The sequence below is a fragment of the Oncorhynchus kisutch genome, linkage group LG16 (assembly GCF_002021735.2).
Source record: "Oncorhynchus kisutch isolate 150728-3 linkage group LG16, Okis_V2, whole genome shotgun sequence".
Classification (NCBI taxonomy): domain Eukaryota; kingdom Metazoa; phylum Chordata; class Actinopteri; order Salmoniformes; family Salmonidae; genus Oncorhynchus; species Oncorhynchus kisutch.
In genome coordinates, this window is record NC_034189.2 from 45,647,972 (window position 1) to 45,659,749 (window position 11,778).

The window sequence follows — 11,778 nt, forward strand, 5'->3', positions numbered from 1 at the left end:
GACTAATCAATGTCATGTCATTTATGAGTGTGAGTGGCATTTCTGTCTTAGTGTGTGGCTATCCTTTGTTTATGGAAGATGTATACAAGAGCTATGTTTCATTATACTCCAAACCTACAGGTGGCAGTATTGTGACTTTTGGCGTCTAGTCAACCATTTTTTTTTTTAGGAGGGAGAAGCCCGGCGCATGCGTGACTGCACAAAAATTGGACCATCGAAACAGACCGACTTCTACGCAATATTACTTTCAAGAGTTATCTTACTTAAAGTAGTTTGAAATGTAATGTATTTGCCTTAATCTATGTTTGATATACCTTACAAAGGGCCGTCATTTTATATGACCGTATTTGTGTGATCTCCAGTGCAAATTCGTTCTGTGGTAGTGTAGTTTGTTTGCAATATTTGGCATGTAGCTGGCGGGAAGTGAAAATGTTATCATATTTATCCCTTTACGATATTTTCATCAATTAGCCAATGGAAGGTGTCTTTTTAACCAGGGCGTGCCCCGCTTAATGTTTTTGAAAATCACGGTCGATTAATGTGAGAAAAGTACTTGCACCGGGGCTTTTTCTGGATGGTAGCGTCCCACTGGAAGGATCCGCTGTGAGTCTGCTTTGTTTCTAAAACCATACATACATTTTATCTGCTCCCCCACAGGAGAATTGTTTAACAATTGCAATGTGAGATTTATTCATATGTTATCATTCTTCGATTAACAGCCATCAGCCCTTTTATGTCCCTTTTCTTTTAAAGTGCTCAGACATTTCCACCACAATGTCTCAGTCAGAGACGTGTTGCATTTGTGGGGTGAGGTTTGTGAGGGGGCCCAAGGGTTACAACAGGAGGAAAGTCACCACGCTGACCAGCCCCAAGACCTTCCAGCTAGTCTTTGACATCACTCCTGATGACTCATCCTTCCTCTGCTGGGTCTGTCTGGGTGTGCTCAGAAGGAAAACCAAGCAGGATGGGAAGCTTTGGACTTGGTCAGATTTGCCAACAAAAGTTGGCAGACATCGAAAGCCCCGTGCCGAAATACCAAGCTCATCCACAACATTATCCAATCAAACTCCAATTATAACCAACCCATCCTCGTTATCCATAGAGGAGTGCATTGCTTCTAAAAAAAACAAACGGAGGCCAGTTCGTCAGTGGGACGGGGAGAAATGGACCACCTTGACTTCTCGTTCCCCAGAATCCCATTCAACGGCCATCAGACGACCTCGAACGCCCATAGCCCCAACCACACACTCCTCTTCAACACCATCAAATCAAGTAAATTCCTCCACATTATCAAGTCAAACTTCAAATCAGATCAGTTCTCTGTTCTCCTTTGGCGAGAGGACAACAAAAAGACGTCCGAAGGCACCCCAACCTACAACACGCTCCACACTCCTGTCTCCGTTCCCCGTTGACGAAGGTATAAGGCCCAAGAAGAAGAAGCTCCCTTTCTCCAAGACTAAGCAGAGCTATGGGTTTGGCCCTCATGCCAAGGCTCTGCATTACATGCACAGCCACCAGCACCTGAAGGCCTTCAGGTCCCTGATGAAGACCAAAGCTAGAGAAGCCATGATCATTTTCCTCGCCGAGGTCATCGCCCAGGAGGTAATTGTTGTTTTAACATAACATAATTCTTTTAAAGAATGTATTTGTTTATAGGCTACCGGCAGTTTATGGCTCATCAGGTGTGAGTGTGTCGTTGTTGAAGATGTGTTTGGCAAAGAAATGTATGATTGATCCATTTGTCTGATTTACCAGAGTAAGTTATTGATGAAGGACCAACGTGGGCCGCTGCGTCAGCCGCTGACTGAGGCGAGTGTGAGTGGGTTTTCCTGGGACGCGGTTCTAGCGTGGGGGGAAGAAAAGGCCCCTATGACCCTGGCCTGTCTTAGGGCCATGTTCCCCAAACCCAACACCATCAGGACACGGGTTATGATGGGAGCAAGGGAAGTTAAACGGTGAGAGATCAGAGCTAATCAATTAATAATAATTGATTGTAGGCACTTTTCCAGATGATCAAAGCGTTTTATATTGTATGGGGGTCACAACAGTTTTTTAATTTTTTTTAAGTACATTTAAAATTCTGTTTTGTACTTGAAAACATGGTTCCCCAGGGCTGAATTATGTGACTGCTGTTCATTATTAATGACTTGCTCTCTGTGTGCATGAAAGCATAAATTGGTTGTAACATCTTCTCCATTGATCTCTTTTGAAGCCCGAGGACAGAAGAGGCGGCAGGTGATATGGTCAGCCAGAGGGCGGGGCTTATCCTGGCCATCGTCCTCTACACCTCCATGCAGAAGTGCAACTTCATCCAGGCCTCTCTGGGGGTCGAGTTCTGGAAACAGGGCTGTCCTCTCAGCGTGTTGAAAGCCCTCAGTGCCCTGGGGGTGTGTCCCGGTGCTGCCTCTACCAGGAGACACGCAGAGAGGCTGACAACCGGCTTTGATCCACCTCAGCAGGACCGGACAGAGGGGGTGGTGGTGGTGGAGGAACCTGGGGTAAGTTCTATTCCCTCAGCAGAAAAAGTATTCTGTTTGTTTACTTTTGTATGTCTCTTGGTGTCTGTATTAAATGATTTTTGAAAATAATTTCCCCTTGGTTTGTTCTGGTGTGGCTCTTATTCATTTGTGGTCCCTGCAGGACTCCTTTTGTAGATCTGAGGATGAGAGTTGGACTCTGAGTTGTTCTGAAGAGTATCTCAGTTCCTCTCCGACCCACTCTCTGAACCCGTTCTCAGACCAATCGCACTGCAGAGACGGGTAAGAACCATTTCCTGGAGGGAGGGGTTAGCAGTCCGTAGCTACTCTTTTGGTAACCACAAAGTCTGTCCATAAAACTACCTCGCACAGAAAGTTGGGATTAACTGGAGCTAATTATGAGATTCTCCTTTATTTATCTATGTGCCCTCAGGTCCTCGTCCGATCGGAGTTCCAGACCTGACTCCAGATCTCGCTCCAGGTGAGAGTCTGTGTTTTTGATGTGTTTGTGTTTGATGATGATCCCTCTCTCCTTGTGCCTCCTGACCTTTCTCCTCTCGTGTCCACTGCAGGAGCGACGACTACCAAGGCCCTACTCAGAGGCATGACTCTCGGGAGTACCAGAATCTGATCAAAGAACATGGTTACCACAAAGTCCAGAAGTAAGTTATAGAGATGTGATCCTCTACGGAGCTGTAGTAATCAAACTGAATTTCGGTTGAGGACCTGCGTATACAGGTTTTCACTTCAACCATTTGCTCTTATCTCAAGGCTATAACCTACTAGTGTCTTCCTGTCCCTCTCATGCCTTCACAGACCTACATTGAGTCGATGGACGAAGAACAGTGAGGACAAAAGGGAGGCAAAGGAAAAACCTGTTCAAAACCCCAAGAGAAGGAAGATGACAAAAAAGAAACCTGCTCAATCGCCTCCAGTAGTAAACGCAACTGGCGCATACCGTTCAGACATGGAGACTTCTCAAATAAGTAAGGTAAACATGGAAGTCGTTCAAACATCTCAAGTAGACAACACACACGTGGAACCCGTTCAAACGTCTCAAGTAGACAACACACACGTGGAACCCGTTCAAACGTCTCAAGTAGACAACACACACGTGGAACCCGTTCAAACATCTCAAGTAGACAACACACACGTGGAATTCGTTCAAACGTCTCAAGTAGACAACACACACGTGGAACCCGTTCAAACGTCTCAAGTAGACAACACACACGTGGAATTCGTTCAAACGTCTCAAGTAGACAACACACACGTGGAATTCGTTCAAACGTCTCAAGTAGACAATACACACGTGGAACCCGTTCAAACGTCTCAAGTAGACAACACACACGTGGAACCCGTTCAATTGAGTGATACAAACAAGAAACATGCTCATATAAGTGAGACAAATGTACAACCTGCTCAAATGTCTGTAATGAGCGAGACAAACATGGAACAAATTAAAATGCCCAGAAGAGGCAGGCCAAGGAAGGAACTTGCTCAAATGTCTGTAATGAGCGAGACAAACATGGAACAAATTATAATGCCCAAAAGAGGCAGGCCCAGGAAGGAACTTGCTCAAGTAAGTAAAACAAACCTAGAACACACTCAAACTCCACAAATAACCGACACACACTTGGAACCTGCTCACAAGCTCAGAAGTCCAAGGAAGAAACCTGTCCAAACGCCCCAGGTAACTGACACACAAAACAAACCCATTCAAGTAAGCAAATCAGACATTAAACTTGCTGAGACAAACAAAGAATCAGTTGTACAGGCCAAGAATGGGAGGCCAAAGAAGGGATTTGTTCAAATTCCACTATTAACCGACACTTGCATGATAGCCATTCCAGTAAGCGAGGTAAACGCGGACACCACTTTAATGCCCAGTAGCGTGAGATCAAGGAAGAGACCCAGACAAGTTCCCCAAGTATCCGGCACAAACCAAGAACTAACTCAAATGCCCAGAATAACCCAAACCAACAAGGAACCCTCCGAAATGCTTCAGAAAATGGACACACGCATTGCACCTGCTGTAACATCTAAAAGAGGGAGGACAAGGAAGGGACCAATTGAAATGTCCCAAGAAACCGACTTCCACACAGAAGCCGGTCTAATGCCTCAAGCTGGTGAAATGAATCAGCAACGTATCGAAGGATGGGAAACAAATAAAGAACCCGCTGAACCCCAACAACTCACTGGAAAGGCTAAAGTAAATCAGAGCAATAAAGTACCTGCAAAGACACCTGAAGAACTAGATCAAATGGAATTCATTTCAAAGCGCAAACGAGGCAGGCCAAGGAAAGAACTTGCTCAAGTGATCAACACAAGCAAGGAAACCCCTTCAATGCATAAAATCAGCAAAACAGGCAAAGAATCTGCTCTTACCCGGGAAATAAAAATTATTGTCAATAGGATGGAAAGCTGTAGTGCTGCTGAAATGCCCCAAATACGTGAGATGAACAATGAACCTGTTCAAGTAAGTGCGGAAAACTTTGAACCTGTTCAAAGACTGAGTGGGGGGTCAATGGAGGGACTCGTTCAAATGCCCCAATTAAGCTGCACGGACATGGAACCTGGTAAGTTAGGCAGGACCATCATGGAAACCACTTCAACGGCAGAGAGGACTGACAAAGAACCTGTTCGAAGGCCTCAAGCAAATGAAACAAAAGCAGAACTTGCTCAAACGTCTCAGATAATGGAAACGATAAAGGAACACATTCAAGTAACCAACACAGACAAGGAAACCGCTTCCGTGCCCAAAAGAAGCTGCACAGACAAGGAACTTGCTAAAAGGTACAAAATGAGTGACTTTCAGACCCGGGTAATAAGAATAGTTGACACTAGGATGAGGGCAAAAGAATCTGTTTCAATGCTTCAAGTACACGACACAAACCAGGACCCTGAACCTGCTGCAACACCTGAAATAGGCGACACAAACAAACAACCCGCACGAGTGATCAGAATAGTTGTTAACAGGAGGATACCGGCAGACATATGTAGTCACACCCGGAAAAGCCTGGAGTGCCTGGCTGAGGTAGCGGCCAAATGTGCTCCATTAGATGTTAAATCTGCCGAAGAGGATGGATAGGTAGGTAGACGCATGTTACTTATCAAAATAACCAACTTCACAACATGACGTCTCAGGAAGAATTTTTTTTTTTGTGAAAGGGTATAACCCTAACTTAATGGGTGGGGAATAGTCTGCCTCGTCTTCTGTATTAGTTTTACTGTAATTGTACATACCAGGCCTTTGTCTTAGCAATTGTCTTCTCCACCTTGTTCATTTGATATGTACATAATCCCAGCAACCTTCTTGTGTTTTTTGTCATTGTGTCCACTGTGGATTTAGTGTATTTGTTAGTCTTATTCCATTTTGTATTTAGTTGTTCTGGTTGTACTTCTGTGGTTGTTGACAATATAATATGTACAATGTAATAAAAATGTATGTGTTTTGTACAAAGGTTATTCCTGCAGTCATAGTATCCATGCTAATTTCAGGGTATTTGTTTTCATTACACTTACAAATTTAATTTGACTAAAAGCAAAGACTGTGAACCAAAACAGATTTGCCCACTAATCTTTAAACTAGAAAATAAATCGTTAGAAAACAACCACAGCGTTTATTTTGACTCAAGGCTTTTCCTTTCATACTGTTTTTGATGTATACATTCTTGCAATAATATTGCGTGGTAATACTTGTGATAATTGTGTGTATATTGCTGTTGTCTTATGTAAAAATGAAGCTCAGAATAAACAGTACAATTGTATACATGGATACCAATGCTTCATAATAAAACATATTTGAAACTAGAAAAACAACCACAGTGAGATTCAACCCTCAGGCATCAACAACATTAGAACCAGTAGCCTGGTCCATATCCCTGGAGCTAGTCCAAGGTGCCATCAAGGGTAGGGACAACCTTGTTTTTTTCACATATTTAAAGCTATTCAATCGGTTAGTCATTTCAAATTTTTGTAGATTAGAAATGTGATAAGTGAAGTGTATATTGGGTAAGGTTGGAAAACAACAGTTGAAATCGAGAAGGTAAATGTTGACCTTTTGGTTGCACACATCCAGATGATGCTGCGTACCATTTTGGGCAATGACGCTGTAGGTGTGATCTAGGTGTAAAAGCCTTTTCTAATATTTGACTCTCACCTTCAATAACACCTACAGCATCATCAAGCAATCAAATGTATTTATAAAGCCCCTTTTTACATCAGCCATTGTCACAAAGTGCTATACAGAAACCCAGCCTAAAACCCAAAACAGCAAGCACCATAGCTAGGAAAAACTCCATAGAAAGGCAGGAACCTAGAAAGGAACCAGGTTCTGAGGGGTGGCCAGTCCTCTTCTGCCTGTGCTGGGTGGAGATTATAACAGCACATGGCCAAGATGTTCAAATGTTCATAGATGACCAGTAGGGTCAAATAATGTGTTTGTAGAGGGTGCAACTGGTCAGCACCTTGGGAGTAAATGTCAGTTGACTTTTCATAGCCGATCATTCAGAGTTTGAGACAGCAGGTGCGGTAGAGAGAGAGTCGAAAACAGCAGGTCCGTGACGAGGTAGCACGTCCGGTGAACAGGTCAGGGTTCCATAGCCGCAGGCAGAACAGTTGAAACTGGAGCAGCAGCACGACCAGGTGGACTGGGGACAGCAAGGAGTCATCAGGCCAGGTAGTCCTGAGGAATGGTCCTAGGGCTCAGATCCACAGAGAGAAAGAATTAGAGGGAGCATACTTAAATTCGCATGGGACACTGGATAAGACAGGGGAAATACTCCAGGTATAACAGACTGACCCTAGCCCCCCGACACATAAACTATTGCAGCATAATTACTGGAGGCTGAGACAGGAGGGGTCGGGAGACACTGAGGCCCCGTCCGACGATACCTCTAGACCCGGCCAATCAGGCAGGATATAACCCCACCCACTTTGCCAAGGCACAGCCCCCAAACCACTTACTACCCTGAGACAAGGCTGAGTATAGCTTACAAAGATCTCCCCCACAGCACGAACCCGAGGGTGGCGTCAACCTAGACAGGAAGATCATGTCAGTGACTCAACCCATTCAAGTGACGCACACCTCTTAGGGACGGCATGGAAGAGTACCAGTAAGCCAGTGACTCAGCCCCTATAATAGGGTTAGATGCCGAGAATTCCAGTGGAGAGAGGGGAACCGGCTAGGCATAGACAGCAAGGACGGATCGTCGCTCCAGTACCTTTCCGTTCATCTACACACCCCTGGGTCAGACTACACTCAATCATAGGATCTACTGAAGAGATGAGTCTTAAATAAAGACTTAAAGGTTGAGACCGAGTCTGCGTCTCTCACGTGGATAGGCAGACCATTCCATAAAAATGGAGCTCTATAGGAGAAAGCCCTACCTCCAGCTGTTTGTTTAGACATTCTAGGGACAATAAGGAGGCCTGTGTCTTGTGACCGTAGCGTACGTGTAGGTATGTACGGCAAGACCAAATCGGAAAGATGGGTAGGAGCAAGCCCATGTAATGCTTTGTAGGTTAGCAGTAAAACTTTGAAATCAGCCCTTGCCTTAACAGGAAGCCATTGTAGAGAGGCTAGCACTGGAGTAATATGATCACATTTTTTGGGTTCTAGTCAAGATTCTAGCAGCTGTGTTTAGCACAGTGCTTTATCCGGGTAGCAGGAAAGTAGAGCATTGCAATAGTCTAATCTAGAAGTGACAAAAGCATGGATTCATTTTTCTGTATTATTTTTGGACAGAACGTTTCTGGGTTTTTGCAATGTTACGTAGTTTTTGCAATGCTGTCCTTGAAACAGTCTTGATATGTTCGACAAAAGAGAGATCAGGGTCCAGAGTAACGCCATGGTCCTTCACAGTTTTATTTGAGATGATTGTACAACCATGAAGATCAATTGTCAGATCCAACAGAAGATCTCTTTGTTTCTTGGGACCTAGAACTAACATCTCTGTTTTGTCTGAGTTTAAAAGTAAAACATTCGCCGCCACTACCTTATGTCTGAAACACAGGCTTCCAAGGAGGGCAATTTTGGGGCTTCACCATGTTTCATCAAAATGTACAGCTGTGTATCGTCCACATACCAGTGAATGTTAACATTACGTTTCTGAATGACATCACCAAGAGGTAAAATATATAGTGAAAACTATAGTGGCCTTAAAACGGAACCTTGCGGAGCACCGAAATTTACAGTTGTTTTTTCATCGGACAAACCATACACAGAGACAAACTGATATCTTCCCGACAGATAAGATCTAAACCAGGCCAGAACTAGTCTGTGTAGACCAATGTGGGTTTCCCAATCTCTCCAAAAGAATGTGGTGATCGATGGTATCAAAAGCAGCACTAAGGTCTAGGAGCACGAGGACAGATGCAGAGCCTTGGTTTGACGCCAATTAAAGGTCATTTACCACCTTCACGAGTGCAGTCTCAGTGCTATGATGGGGTCTAAAACCAGACTGAAGCGTTTCGTATACATTGTTTGTCTTCAGGAAGGCAGTGAGTTGCCGCGCAGCAACTTTTTCAAAACATTTTGAGAGGAATGGGAGATTCGATATCGGCCGATAGTTTAAAAAATACTGCCACTTTTGGTGAATTTGGTACACATCCGGTGGATAGGGAGCCGTTTATTTTGTTCAAGATAGGAGGGCCAAGCACAGGAAGCAGCTCTTTCAGTAGTTTAGTTGGAATAGGGTCCAGTATGCAGCTTGAAGGTTTAGAGGCCATGACTATTTTCATCAATGTGTCAAGAGATATAGTATTAAAAACATTCTGTGTCTCCCTTGATCCTAGGTCCTGGCAGGTTGTGCAGACTCAGGACAACTGAGCTTTGGAGAAATACGCAGATTTAAAGAGTCCGTAATTTACTTTCTAATGATCATGATCTTTTCGTCAAAGAAGTTCATTAATTAATTTATCACTGCTGAAGTGAAAGCCATCCGCCATCCTCTCTTGGGGAATGCTGCTTTTTAGTTAGCTTTGCGATAGTATCAAAATACATTTTGGATTGTTTTTATTCTCCCCAATTAAGTTGGAAAAATAGGATGATCGAGTAGCAGTGACGGCTCTTCGGTACTGTCTTTCCAAGTTAGTCGGAAGACTTCCAGTTTTGGGGTGGCGCCATTTCCGTTCCAATTTTCTGGAAGCTTGCTTCAGGGCTCTGGTATTTTCTTTATACCAGAGAGCTAGTTTCTTATGAAAAATGTTTTTTGTTTTTAGGGGTGCGACTGCATCTAGGGCAGTGGTTCCTAAACTTTGTCACGACTTCCGCCGAAGTTGGCTTCCCCGCCTCCCCTGCCGCTCCCGATCCCTTTTTCGTTTGTCTGTTGGTTTTGTCTTATTAGTTTCACCTGTGTGTATTTTAGTTTAATTAGCTTCCCTATATATAGTAGGTTGTCCCGCCCTTGTTTTGTGCGGGATTGTTTTTGTTACACTGTTGGATTGTGGTTTTCATGTGTGTATTCTCCGGACTGTTTTGTCCTGTGTTTGGGCTGGTCTATTCTATGCACCCTGTGTGTTGGCGTGACCGTTTGTTTGCCGGAGAATAAATTCACGATATACTGAACCCTGCTCTCTGCGCCTGATTCCAACCCACCACTCCTAGTATCCCGTGACAAACTTTTTGTAGTCTCGTAACCCTTTAAACATTCAACCTCCAGCTGCGTACCCCCTCTAGCACCAGGGTTAGCAAACTCTCAAATGTTGTTTTTTGTAAGAGAAGAGAAGAGCTCTAACTTCCTAATCATAGCCTCAATTTTGCCCCACACTTTATATATATCAAATCAAATTTTATTAGTCACATGCACCAAATACAACAGTGAAATGCTTACTTACGAGCCCCTAACCAACAGTGCAGTTTCAAAAAATACAGATAAGAATAAGAGATAAATGTAAGAAGTAATTAAAGAGCAGCAGTAAAAAATGTAATATATACAAGGGGGTGCCAGTACAGAGTCAATGTGCGGGGGCACCGGTTAGTTGAGGTAGTATGTACATGTAGGTAGAGTTAATTAAAGTGTCTATACATAGATGACAACAGAGAGTGGCGGTGGGGAAATGCGAATAGTCTGGGTAGCCATTTGACTAGATGTTCAGGAGTCTTATGACTTTGGGGTAGAAGCTGTTTAGAAGCCTCTTGGACCTAGTCTTGGCGCTCCGGTACCGCTTGCCGTGTGGTAGCAGAGAGAACAGACTATGACTAGCGTGGCTGGAGTCCTTGGCAATTATTAGGGCCTTCCTCTGACACCGCCTGGTATAGAGGTCCTGGATGAGGTCCTGGATGACAGGAAGCTTGGCCCCAGTGATGTACTGGGCCATTCGCACTACCCTCTGTAGTGCCTTGTGGTCGGAGGCTGAGCAGTTGCCATACCAGTGAGTGATGCAGCCAGTCAGGATGCTTTCGATTGTGCAGCTGTAGAACCTTTTGAGGATCTGAGGACCCATGCCAAACCTTTTCAGTCTCCCAAGGGGGAATATGTTTTGTCGTGCCTGCTTCACGACTGTCATGATGTGCTTGGACCATGTTAGTTTGTTAGTAATGTGGACACCAAGGAACTTGAAGCTCTCAACCTGCTCCACTGCAGCCCCGTTGATGAGAATGTGGGTGTGCTTGGTCCTCTTTTTCCTGTAGTCCACAATCATCTCCTTTGTCTTGATCACGTTGCGGGAGAGGTTGTTGTCCTGGCACCACCTGGCCAGGTCTCTGACCTCCTCCCTATAGGCTGTCTCATTGTTGTCAGTGATCAGGCATACCACTGTTGTGTCATCAGCAAATTTAATGATGGTGTTGGAGTCGTGCCTGGCTGTGCAGTCATGAGTGAACAGGGGGGCCCCTGTGTTGAGGATCAGCATTGCGGATGTTTTGTTACCTACTCTTACCACCTGGGGGCGGCCTGTCAGGAAGTCCAGGATCCAGTTGCAGAGGGAGGTGTTTAGTCCCAGGGTCCTTGGTGTTGAACACTGAGCCGTAGTCAATGAATAGCATTCTCCAGTAGGTGTTAATTTTGTCTAGGTGGGAAAGGGCAGTGTGGAGTGCAATAGAGACTGCATCATCTGTGGATCTGTTGGGGTTGTATGCAAATTGGAGTGGGTCTAGGGTTTCTGGGATGATGGTGTTGATGTGAGCCATGACCAGCCTGTCAAAGCACTTCATGGCTACAGACGTGAGTGCTACGGGTCGGTAGTCATTTAGGCAGGTTACCTTAGTGTTCTTGGCCACAGGCACTATGGTGGTCTGCTTAAAACATGTTGGTATTACAGACTCGGACAGGGAGAGGTTGAAAATGTCAGTGAAGACACT

At 44.6% G+C, this 11,778-nt stretch overlaps 1 protein-coding gene across 2 annotated transcripts; it reads left to right on the forward strand.

Moving 5' to 3' along the window:
- The first annotated feature begins 206 nt into the window (after positions 1-206).
- Positions 207-6,252, forward strand: LOC109906793 (uncharacterized). 2 transcript variants are annotated; one of them, XM_031792583.1, is made up of 8 exons: positions 207-603; positions 754-1,602; positions 1,756-1,955; positions 2,213-2,498; positions 2,641-2,759; positions 2,911-2,958; positions 3,050-3,139; positions 3,264-6,252. In XM_031792583.1, exons 2-8 carry the CDS (start codon positions 775-777, stop codon positions 5,563-5,565), a joined length of 3,873 nt encoding a protein of 1,290 aa, XP_031648443.1. In that variant the 5' UTR covers positions 207-603; positions 754-774; the 3' UTR covers positions 5,566-6,252. The 2 variants fall into 2 exon arrangements, with proteins under 2 accessions (XP_031648443.1, XP_031648444.1); XM_031792584.1 differs by having other exon boundaries at positions 3,294-6,252.
- The last annotated feature ends 5,526 nt before the right edge of the window (positions 6,253-11,778 follow it).